We start from the raw sequence: 11,629 nt of genomic DNA, 5'->3' as shown, positions 1-11,629 counted from the left end.
GGTGGGGCAGGGGGAGGGGAGTACTAGGGAGTACTAGGGAGCACTGTCCAGTTCCACCTAATATGACTCCTCCAATGGCAATTTTTATCTGTTCTTTTTTTTTTTTAAGATTTTATTTATTTGAGAGCGAGAGAGAGCATGCGCGAGTACAAGCAGAAGGAGGGGCAGAGGAAGCAGGCTCCTCCCCGCCCCCCTCCCCCCAGCAGGGAGCTAGACATGAGGCTCCATCCCAGGACTCCAGGATCATGACCTGAGCTGAAGGCTTAACTGACTGAGCCACCAAGGCGCCCCCCCCCCCATTTTTAAAAAATTTTATTTGTTTATTCATGAGAGAGACAGAGAGAGAGAGAGAAAGAGGCAGAGGGAGAAGCAGGCTCCCAAGGAGCTGGGAGCCCAATGCGGGACTCGATCCCAGGACTCTGGGATCATGACCTGAGCCGAAGGCAGACTTTAACCATCTGAGCCACCCAGGCGCCCATCCCCCATTTTTTTAAAAAAAGATTTTATTCATTTTTTTAGAGAGAGAGAGAGAGAATGCCTGGGTGCACATGCAAGCAGTGCGGGGAGGGGCAGAGGGAGAGGAAGAGGGAGAGAAGCTGAGTCCCTGAGGAGCTCGGAGCCTGAGGCGGGGCTTGATCTCATGATCCTGAGATCATGACCAGAGCTGCAATCATGACCAGAGCTGAAATCAAGAGTCAGACCCTTAACCCACTGATCCACCCAGGTGCCCCTCTTTTTCTTTTTTTAATTGAGGTAAAATTCACACACCACAAAATTCAGCACTTTAACCATTTTAAGCAGTATAATCCAGAGGCATTTAACAGTCACACTGTTGTGCAACTGCCCATCCTCTGCTTCCAAGACATTTTCACCACCCCAAAAAGAAGTGATTAAGCAATCACTCCCCGTCTACCCCTCCCTCCAGCCCCTGCTAACCACCAACCTACTTTCTGTTTCTATGGATCTGTGACAAGAAATCCTTGCAATTCACCTCCCCTGTTGGCCGGCTGAGATTTCTCAGAGCTGTACCCTCTGAGGCTCTTCTTACCCACAGCGCCCTTCCCCCTCTTCTTCCACAGGTGGCCCACCCACTTCCTGGCCCAGTCCTGCTCCCTCTCCCCTTTATCTCTCACTGGTATCGCCCCCCCCCCCCCCCAGTAAATGCCTTGTATTGCTAACATCCTTGCAACATTTGCTTCCCGGAGGACCAGATAACACAGCAAGACGCTCTGAGCTCCAAGTATCTACGAAGGGCTGCAACTTCTCAGAAATACTGTGACTCGGAGGACCCGACAATGTTCATACTCCCATGGACTCCCTCCTGAACCCTCACAAGCATGTGACGGGGCACCATTATGATCCTTGCTTTGACAGGTGAGAAAACAGAGATCCAGTGCATGGGCAGCTTCCCCTCTCTGGGAAAAACGGTCCTCACCACGAACCAGAAGCAGTTTCCTACACACGGAAGTGAAGTATCCTCTCACCCAGAGGAAGGCCACGTGCAGCCACTTACCCTCAGCTGAGCCTGCCTAGGAGGCACATTAGCATCTTGTCCCCCCACCCCACCCCACCCCGCCCCGTACTCCTTCAGGGTCCAGTGTACACAGGGAGCCCCTTGAGTGGATCATGATCCGAGCTGAAGGCAGATGCTTAACCGACTGAGCCACCCAGGCGCCCCAAATAGCAAAATTTAACTGAGTACATTTTAAAGATCGAACTGGCTTTACTAGGTGATGGATGAATCGGGCAGCATCCCACCTACCAAGTAGAGGGAGCTCTGTTGAGCTACCAAAAAAGGAAAGGTTTTTGTTTTTATTTTTATTTTTTAATTTTTATTAATTTTTTTTTAAAGATTTTATTTATTTATTTGACAGAGAGAGACACAGCGAGAGCAGGAACACAAGCGGGGGGAGTGGGAGAAGGAGAAGCAGGCTTCCCGCGGAGCAGGGAGCCTGATGCGGGGCTCGATCCCAGGACTCTGGGATCATGACCTGAGCTGAAGACAGACGCCTAACTGACTGAGCCACCCAGGCGCCCCTAATTTGGGGTTGTCTTAAGCCATGAAATTTGTGGTACTTTGTCACAGCAGACATTGGAAGCTCATGTAGGCACCCAGCTCTTAGGTGGCAGACATGGGATTCAAACTCAAGTCTTGCCGATTTGAAAGCTCTGGATCTTCTGCGATATCTTTCGGAAGTGTGAAGTTTGGCATTATTCCAGATTCCCCCCTAACTCAGGGTTGCTGGGCAGTGCCTGGCACTAAAGATGTGCTAATGCTTATTATTGTTATACCTCCTTCTGTCTCCACAGTGTCAGTTCCTCTCAGTCTTCTGTGCTCAAGAACCTTCCATGGTTCCCCAGTACTCTCAGGATCATGTCCAAGCCCTTTATGGCAATGGAGAACTTTGGGGCCTGGCTCATGTCTCCTAGTAACCCAGCAGACAAAGGCACTCGACCCTCATGGGCCAGGTTTCGGAGGCCCCCTGGACTCTACTGAGAAAGCCTTCCAGCGGCTTGCACACTCCCTCCTTCTAAGTATGGCTTGTGAGACTTTCCTGGCCCTCCCTCGCAACCAGAATCCACCAGACACCATGGCTAATTAGCCACCTCCTCTTCGGGGGGCCACCATGCCCTGTGCCACCTTAAATATAATACCTGTATTCTAATTTTCGGGTCCAAGGGCAGCTGCCTTCCAGCCTGGGAAGCCACTGTAGGCAGGGGTGGGATCCGGGCCTCCGCTGATTGCTGGCTCTGGCCTCAAGGAATGTCCCATGTCTGTCTGTCAGCACCTTCTCTTTCTCATCTGTACCCTCGAGGAAGCTGACAGCCTGAAGTACTAGGTGGCTGGGGCCGTGGAAATGCAGGAGCACGAGGAAGAAAAGGTGGGTTTCAGACTCCTAAGTCCCCAGGGACATAGGGTCAGTGGAATTCTATTCGGCCACGGAAAGGGATGAAGCACTGAAATGTGTGCTACAACGTGGATAAAACTCAAACACATATGAAATGTCCAGAATTAACAAATCCGCAGACAGAAAGCAGTCTGGTTGTGGCCAGGGGTTAGGGACCATAGGAAATGCGGAGTGCCTACACTTAGTGGGTACGGGGTTTCTTCGGGGGTGATGAGAAAGTTCTGGAACTAGATAAACGTGGTAGTTCCACAACACTGGGAAGGTACAAAATGCCATTGAATTGTTCACGTTAAATAGTTAATTTTATGTTCTGTGATTTTTACCACAAATTGAAAAAAAAGAGGTGGGGTGCTGAGACAGAAGGTAACTGGAACTTCCAGGTCTGAGGGAGGAGGGACTAGGGGCCTGGACTCCTGGGTCTGAGGGAGGAGGGGCTGGGGGGTCCGGACTCCTGGGTGTGGCGGAGGAGGGGCTGGGGGTCTGGACTCCTGGGTCCGAGGGATGAGGGGCTGGGGCCCTGTGCTCCTGAGTCTGAGGGAGGAGGGGCTGGGGCCCTGGGCTCCTGGGTCTGAGGGGGGGCCCTGGGCTCCTGGGTCTGAGGGAGGAGGTGCTGGGGGCCTGGACTCCTGGGCCTGAGGGAGGAGGGGCTGGGGGCCTGGACTCCTGGGCCTGAGGGAGGAGGGGCTGGGGGCCTGGGCTCCTGGGCCTGAGGGAGGAGGGGCTGGGGGCCTGGGCTCCTGGGCCTGAGGGAGGAGGGGCTGGGGGCCTGGGCTCCTGGGCCTGAGGGAGGAGGGAGCTAGGGGCCTGGACTCCTGGGCCTGAGGGAGGAGGGGCTGGGGGCCTGGACTCCTGGGCCTGAGGGAGGAGGGGCTGGGGGCCTGGGCTCCTGGGTCTGAGGGAGGAGGGAGCTGGGGGCCTGGACTCCTGGGTCTGAGGGAGGATGGGGCTGGGGGCCTGGACTCCTGGGTCTGAGGGAGGAGGGCTGGGGGTCTGACTCCTGGATCTGAGGGTAGAGGGGCTGGGGGTCTGGACTCCTAGGTCTGAGGGAAGATGGGGCTGGGGGTCTGGGCACCTGGGTCTGAGGGAGGATGGGCTGGGGGTCTGGGTTCCTGGGTCTGAAGGAGGAAGGTTGGTGCCTGGATTCCTGGGTCTGAGGGAGGAGGGACTGGGGGTCTGGGCTCCTGGGTCTGAGGGAGGAGGGGCTGGGGGCCTGAGCTCCTGAGTCTGAGGGAGGAGGGGCTGGGGGCCTGGGCTCCTGGGTCTGAGGGAGGAGGGGCTGGGGGCCTGGGCTCCTGGGTCTGAGGGAGGAGGGGCTGGGGGTCTGGGCCCCTGGGTCCAGGGGAAGCAGGAGGAGGAGGCACCCAAATGCCTGATTAGCAAGAGGGAAGGAAACCCGAAAGTTGAGGGTTGCTATGTGGGACAGAGAAAGGATCAGGGCAGAGGAAGCAATAGCTTTCAGGGGGGAGTTCCATCGGAATTAGATTTCGACACCAAGGTCTCCCTTCCCACCCTGAGCCGGCCCACTGGGGAATTCCAGCAGCTGGCCTGGAGGAACGGAGAGGGAAGGCAAGTGACGGGAGGAAGCAGGTCACCATAGCCCCATACCCAGCAGCCTAAGGACAGAAACTGCACCCAGAGAGGAGTCTGACCTGTGGGCCTGGCTTCTGGGGCTCCAGAGGAGGTAAGAGCTAGGAAGCTGGAGCCAAGGGGCTAGAAACCAATAAAGGAATTCTAGAAGGGACTGGGGGTCTGGACTGCTGGGTCCCCAAGGGAGGAAGGGTAGAGAGAGCTAGAGGCTCAGAATCTGGGTCCTGGTAAGGAGAAGGGCTGGGGTCTTGGACATTGAACTTATACAGCTGAAGGAAGGAAGTTGGGGGCCCCTTGAAGCTAAGGGGCTGCCTGCTAGGTTCTGAGTGGGGAAGTGGCGGTTTGGGGGTGAGGTTCCGAAGAAAGCGGCGGGTCAGAGGGTCAGACAGTCAGACTGCTCTGTAGCTTGGACTTTGGCTTTGCCACGACACCACCCGAGCCCTACCCCACGTCCCCCCTCCTTTTCCAACCTCTCCCACAGCCCCAGGACCAGGACTGGGAGAGCGAGAGGGAGAAAGTTCGGACAGGTGAGCACTCCAGGGAAGCCCAGAGGCTGGCAGTGGAGGGCTGGCTGGGAGAGGCTCGGAAGCTGGGTTGAGGGAGGCCAGCCTGGAAAAACTGGGAGGTCAGGATGGAAAGACAGCTGTTACAAGAGGGAAAGTGCCCCAGGCTGAGAGCTGGCCTCATCACACCAGACCCTCACCCACTGTTTCTGCCCTGGGAGCCAATGTGGGCCTCAGAGCCTGAGGGGCTCAGAGGCTGGAGGCCACCTTCTGATGCACCTGGATCCTTAGGGCAGGTTCCTCACCTGAGAGACAGAGACAAAGGTTCGTGGTCCCTCTTCTTCCCCTGCAGAGCCTGGCATGTGGGGTTACCTGTCCCTGCTGCCTGCCTTCCTGGCCCTTTGGGCTATTGCTGGAGTCTGGACCGTGTGAGTGTTAGAGGCAGGAGACCCCTGGGAGGGGCTGGGGGTCTGGACTCCTGGGTCTGGGGGAGGAGGGGCTGGGGTCTGGACTCCTGGGTCTGGACTCCTGGGTCTGGGGGAGGAGGGGGCTGGGGGCCTGGACTCCCGGGTCTGAGGGAGGAGGGGCTGGGGGCCTGGGCTCCTGGGTCTGAGGGAGGAGGGGCTGGGGGCCTGGACTCCTGGGTCTGAGGGAGGAGGGGCTGGGGGCCTGGACTCCTGGATCTTAGGGAGGAGGTGGCTGGGGGCCTGGACTCCTGGGTCTAAGGAGGAGGGAGTTGGGGGCCTGGACTCCCGGGTCTGAGGGAGGAGGGGCTGGGGGTCTGGACTCCTGGGTCTGAGGGAGGAGGGGCTGGGGGGCTGGACTCCTGGGTCTGAGGGAGGAGGGGCTGGGGGTCTGGACTCCTGGGTCTGAGGGAGGAGGGGGCTGGGGGGCTGGACTCCTGGGTCTGAGGGAGGAAGCTGGGGGCCTGGACTCCTGGGTCTGAGGGAGGAGGGGCTGGGGGGTCTGGACTCCTGGGTCTGAGGGAGCAAGGGGCTGGGGGCCTGGGCTCCGGGGTCTGAAGGGGAGGGAGTTACAAGTCCTTGTTTCTGTGGGTAACAGAAGGAAAAGGTGTCGTTAAAAACCACTTTGATGTCTCTCTGTACTTCAGTTTTGCCCTTGCCGTGGCCAACAGGTCTGTGAACCTCACCGAAGGTTTCCCCTATATCAGGTAGTTATGGCGCTGGGGGGGCGGGGGGTTCCGAGGCTCCGAGGAGCCGCAGGATGATCCTTCATCTTCCCCAGCCTCTGTGGATCTTACCCCCCTCAGAGCTGCATCTTCAGCCAGCTGCTGAACATGGGAGCTGCTATGGGTAAATATTCTCAGCCCTTTCTGTTCAGGGCGAGACCCCCCACCCCGACCCCCAGCCAAGGGCGCCCCGCGCGGCCCCGGCCCCGGCCCCCGCCCCAGGAGTCCAAGCCCCCACCCCTCCCCCAGATGTGGCGGTTAGGCCCCCACCCCTAGACGCCCAGTCTCTCCGCACCCCCTCCCCAGGAATCCGGGCCCGGCTTGCCCGCCCACTTCCCTCTCCTCCCAGCCGCCTGGATCTGCATTATCCGCTACCACCAGCTCCGGGACTGGGGAGTCGGAAAATGGTTTAACCGGCTGATCCTGTGGACGGGGCTTCTGTGCGCCCTGGGCACCTCCGTGGCGGGCAATTTCCAGGTGAGACGGTATCCGCTCGTGGAGCCCAGCCAGGCTGTCCGACCAGCCCGAGTCCCCGACTACAGCTCCCAGCATCCCCCAGGGCCGCTGGCTTCTCGTTGTGGGGGCTCTTCCGCGCACGGCCTTCTGGGACTTGTATTTCTCTTGGGGTCCTCGGACAGAGTAGGGGGACAGGGGAGGGAGGTGAGCTCCTCCGCTGTTTGAAGGGAGTCCCGCGTGGGAGGCTCTTCGTATAATTATTTCACTGAACCCTAGAAGATTGGGGGTAATTTACTGCCGTCCTTTGCCCCTTTCCCCTTTTAATAATGAAATTACTCAGAGCCACTCATTCTTAGATGGAGCGTTCACTCCGTGCGGGGCGCTAGGCTTTACACCGTGTCGGTTTTCATCCATCTCCACAAGAGCTCTAGCTAGACTCTTTTTGGTCAAATCCGACAGAGGGTTTTTGTTGTTGTTTTGTTTTGTTTTAATCAGCTGGTTCGTGGCGGTCAGAAATGAACCCAGATTCATAGACTCTAGAACTCACGTTCTTCGCCTTGAAGTTCAGTAGATATTTGTAGAACAAAAGGACAATCGATTGGAGAAAGCCTATTGATTATTTTATATTGTTATTTAATTTTACTGTGATGTCTCTGACTCCAAACCTCTCCTGTGAAAGTACCATAGGGTAAGAGACTGCCTCCCACGTATTAAGAAAATTCCCCATCATTTATTCATTTATTCCTGTGCTCCTCAACTTTAACTTCTTTAAAAAAAAAAGTTTTTAAAAGATTTTTATTTATTTATTTGAGAGAGAGAGAGAGCGTGAGAGAGATTATGAGGAGGGGGGAGGGGTACAGGGAGAAGCAGACTCCCTGCTGAGCAGAGAGCCCAATGGAGGGCTTGATCCCAGGACCCTGAGATCATGAGCTGAGCCAAAGGCAGACGCTTAACCGACTGAGCCACCCAGGCGCCCCACTGCTTAAAATTATTATATTGCTCCCCTAAGGAGCCTTTTAAAGACATTTCCCGCCGGTCATCGCTTCCCCTCATTAAACTTTTAATATTTAAAAAATATTAAATAACATATATTATGTATCTGCAAAGCACAAACCATTGTAATCTTTAAGAACTTTTCACTCTTGGGGTGTCTGGGTGGTTCAGTTGGTTAACCGTCTGCTTTTGGCTCAGGTCATGATCCCGGGATCCTGGAATCAAGTCCCCCATCAGACTCCCTGCTTCTCCTTCTCCCTCTTCCTGCCGCTCCCCCACTTGTGCTCTGTCACTCTCTCTGTGTCAAATATATAAATAGAATCTTAAAAAAAAATAAATAAATGAGAACTTTTCGCCCTCCAGAAACCAATTTTTACCCCCTGGGTGGCAATATCAGCCCTCCCCCTCCCCGGTTGAGAATGAAAGATTTATTACTAATATTTCCCGAGCGTCTATGATGTGCCAGGCCCTGTATTAGGGAGTGAGGCCACAGCAGTGAGCAGTCTCTTGGGTGGGTCAAAGACCCCTCCCCCCATCACAGCCCTCGCGTCTCGCACCCCCCCACCGTGTATCTATGTTCCTCGCAACTCTTGTCCCTTTTCCTCCCAGCAAAAGAACCAGCTGCCAACGCACCTGATAGGGGCCTTCTTTGCCTTATTCGTGGGCAACCTCTACTTCTGGCTGCAGCTTTTTCTCTTCTGGAGGATGAGGAGCCTGCCCCAGCCTGGGGCCCCCTGGATCGGACCGCTCCGCCTGGGCCTCTGCAGCCTCTGCACCATCCTCATGGTGGCCAGTATCCTTACTGGGGTTGGTGGCAGGCGTTGGGGGTTCTTCACTGGGGTGGGTCGGCTCCATGCAATGTGCGGTGCCCTGTCCTTTCTTGGCCTCAGTCTCCTCAGGATTAGAGCGTCATAGAAAGTGTCAACCCAGGGGTCAGGCAGCCTGGGTCTAATTCCACCTCCCCCACGTCCTAGCTAGGGGAGAAACTCCACTGGCTGAACTTCTCAGTGTCTCAGCTCCTTCAGCTCCCAAACGTGGATAATAACAGGGCTGCCCCCGGAGTTGTAAGGAATGAAGGGAGTAATACATGTGAGATGCTTAGCTCGGTGCCCAGCACAGTGAGCCACCAGCAGATCCTGGGAGGATGGCAAGCCAGACGCTTAACCGACTGAGCCACCCAGGCGCCCCACTGCTTAAAATTATTATATTGCTCCCCTAAGGAGCCTTTTAAGCAAGGCTTAAAACAGCGAGAGCAGCCTGTTTGGGGTACCTGCCCTGTGCCGGGCATCATGTTGGCGAAGACTGGAAACTGAGGCTCAGAGAGGGGGAGTCCCTTGGCCAAGGCCCGTCATGAAGCCCAACGGTGGAGCTCATGGTGGAGGCAGGCGGCTTGTACAGGCTCTCGAGGGCAGTCCCTATCTCTTCCCAGCTCCATGTCTGGTGCTGTCATATTATCCCGCGGGCCTTGGTGGGAGTGTTCACAACACAGAAATTGGCCGATGTTGCAAATCGGAGCTGGTTGTTAACCATTTACCAGCCATGCCTACCACCGGCTGGAGACTCTACCCAGCCCAGTTCTGAGTCACCCGAGCCCAGATGCTTTCCGCCAGCCTGGCACGCCTTCGGGTGACTCAAATCACTGTGCTCCAGTTTCCATATCTGCAAAAGGGAGTTGTTTTGATCATAGTAATGGTCCTTACTGATAAAGTGCCCTGAGAGAAAAGAGGCTGCAAACTCAGCCTTAGGGACCGATCTCCTTGGGGAGAATGCAGGGGAGGCCAGAAGGCTGCTGGTGTTCAGAAGAGCCTACCAGGAAACCAACTGAGGTCCTGTGCTGGCTGCCTGAGGGACATCTGCTTATTTGGGATTATGTCAGCAAATGGAACGGGCAGTCCTATTTCCCAGCGCAGCAAACTGAATCCCACTGAAGAGGCGGGAAGGGCTGGCCCCTCACCTAAGCCTTTAGCTACTCCAGCTGTACAAGCAACATCTCTCCTCTGCAGAGGCCCTGTTGGTGATAAGATCCAGCTGGCCCCTTGTATTTTATTACTATTTTTTTTAAAATTTTTTGAACATTTTATTTATTTATTTGAGAGAGAGCAGGAGGAAGAGCAGAGGGAGAGGGACAAGCAGACTCTGCTGAGTGTGGAGCCCGATGCGGGGCTCCATCCCAGGACCCCAAGATCATGACCCAAGCTGAAACCAAGAGTCAGTTGCTTAACTGACTGAGCCACCCAGGCGCCCCGTGCTGGGCCCTTTAAAAATCCCAGCTGGGCTGATAATCAGTTTGGCTGCAAGGTCCTTATTCTGTGGTGCTCAAATATCCCTTGGCCCTGGGGCCAGGAAATGGACCATAAAGATGGCCAGCAGAGTGTAATAGGGGCTGGGGTTCTGCAAGGATGGGTCTGAGAACTGGCAGATTCTGAGCTGGTCTTGCAGAACTAGCTGCTTTTCACCTGCTTTGGGAGGTTGGGGACACACCCCAGGTGCGTGCTGAGGGCGGAAAAACCAGCTTGGAGATAAGGCCACTGGAAGGGCCTGAGATAAGGATTTTCAGTGTTAGGGTGAGGCTTTAAAGGCTGGAGTTTCTTCCTGGGGGCAGTAGGGAGCCATGGAAAGCTTATGAGCAGGGGAGGAACAAGGCCAGTTCTGGCGGTAACCACCTTGTGTCTCAGTGCTCTCACCTCTCCTTTGCTCTAGGATTCATGGGATCTGCGGTGATGTTGGCCGTATCTGCTATCTAAAAATCCCTGAATGAATGAAATAATGTCTAAACTGATCTAGGAGTGAGTGGGGGCTAGCTTGGCTGAGAAGCAGAAGGTTGTTGCAGTGATCTTGGGGTTGTGAGTTCAAACCCCACATTGGGTGAGGAAGGAAGGAAGGAGGGAAGGAAGCAAGGAAGGAAGAAAGGAAGACACGGCAGACCAGGAGCGAGACGCAAGACCAGAAGGAGATGGGCCAGGCCAGCAGGATAAGCCTTAGGGTGACCAGCTGGCCATGAGGACGAGGAGAGGGAGGGGGTGAGGGTGAGTGGCCAGGGTCCGCTAGGCACGTGAGTGGGTGGCAGTTGTCACCAGGAGGAGGAAGATATTTTAGGGGGTGAGCGGGAGGGGCCTGTGGGCCACGGGTGGGGGATGAAAGTTGCCAACATAGCCTGAGGCTGGCGCCCGGCTTGGGGGTGTCTTTAGGAAACCCTGCATATTTGAGGGAAGAAGCAGTTTGTGGGCAAGTGGGAGATGGTGATGGTGGGGCCTTGATGGGGTCGGGGAGGCCGAGGGTAAGGTGAGAACCTTGTTCTGGGTTGTTGGAAATACAGTGTGAGCAGGAGGAACCTGCAAGGGGAACATTTGGGAAACAGCCTTAGACGGGGAGGAAGGCATCCCTGTGAGTGTCCGGGAGCCGCGGAGGCCATTCCGGCCTGGGCTGGCCGAGTGCGTCGCGAGCGGCCACCTGGCCCCGGTGACCCAGCTGGGCTCCCGGATCCTTCCTGCTTGGTGTGGCCCTTGACCCCGGGGTGCAGTGGTCATCCTCCATTCCTGGCCGCTGCGCTCGGCCTCTGCTGCGTGTGAGTGGGCCATCGCCACACTGCTGTTCATGCTCTTCGGCCTGTTTGCTGTGGATTTTTCCTGCCTGGATGGCTGCACCCTATGTCTCCAGCCGGGCCCCAGCCTCAGCCCCCCGCCGGCCTCCCCCATCTCCCTGCAGATCCCCCTGTGAACGGCAGTCTGGGCGGTGTGGTCTGGCCCTGGTGCTGTTGTCAGGGCCATCCAGGAAGTGAGAGGCCAAGGCCAGCCAGCCATCCCTGCTCAAGGCTATTTATTATTATTATTATTAATTTTTTTTTTTTTTTTTTTTTTTTTTGCCGCCGGTGGAATCAGAGACACGGACGCAGGCAGGGTCACGCGAAACCAGAATTCCTTCCGGAGAGCAAATCCGTACAGAAGGTTGTGAGAGGAAGGGGGAGAACCGGGGAAGGGGGGGCCCAGGAAGGA

The 11,629-nt window shown here is 56.0% G+C and overlaps 1 protein-coding gene across 2 annotated transcripts; it reads left to right on the top strand.

Annotated features, from left to right (window-relative positions):
* Positions 1–2,738: 2,738 nt before the first annotated feature.
* Positions 2,739–11,443, top strand: TMEM150B (transmembrane protein 150B). Of its 2 annotated transcripts, none has more exons than XM_064580574.1 (8): positions 2,739–2,882; positions 4,978–5,023; positions 5,352–5,427; positions 6,111–6,170; positions 6,245–6,312; positions 6,538–6,665; positions 8,247–8,430; positions 11,158–11,443. In XM_064580574.1, the coding sequence occupies exons 1-8, from the start codon at positions 2,859–2,861 to the stop codon at positions 11,352–11,354; spliced, it is 783 nt and encodes a 260-aa protein (XP_064436644.1). In that variant the 5' UTR covers positions 2,739–2,858; the 3' UTR covers positions 11,355–11,443. The 2 variants fall into 2 exon arrangements, with proteins under 2 accessions (XP_064436644.1, XP_064436645.1); XM_064580575.1 differs by lacking the exon at positions 2,739–2,882 and adding an exon at positions 4,251–4,590.
* Positions 11,444–11,629: the final 186 nt, after the last annotated feature.

The sequence above is a fragment of the Mirounga angustirostris genome, unplaced genomic scaffold, assembly GCF_029215605.1.
Source record: "Mirounga angustirostris isolate CCGP_5_RB_7025 unplaced genomic scaffold, mMirAng1.0.hap1 SCAF_16, whole genome shotgun sequence".
NCBI classification, from domain to species: Eukaryota; Metazoa; Chordata; class Mammalia; order Carnivora; family Phocidae; genus Mirounga; species Mirounga angustirostris.
The sequence above is the reverse complement of the archived record's forward strand: the minus strand, read 5'-3'. Positions and strand labels throughout refer to the sequence as shown.

Bases quoted from the DNA above. Each gene is read 5' to 3' on its own strand.
- TMEM150B (XM_064580574.1), top strand. From the start codon at position 2,859: ATGCAGGAGCACGAGGAAGAAAAG. The intron at 6,171-6,244 runs GTAGTTATGGCG...CATCTTCCCCAG, and splicing joins GAAGGTTTCCCCTATATCAG to CCTCTGTGGATCTTACCCCC. The intron at 8,431-11,157 runs GTATCCTTACTG...CCCGGGGTGCAG, and splicing joins CACCATCCTCATGGTGGCCA to TGGTCATCCTCCATTCCTGG.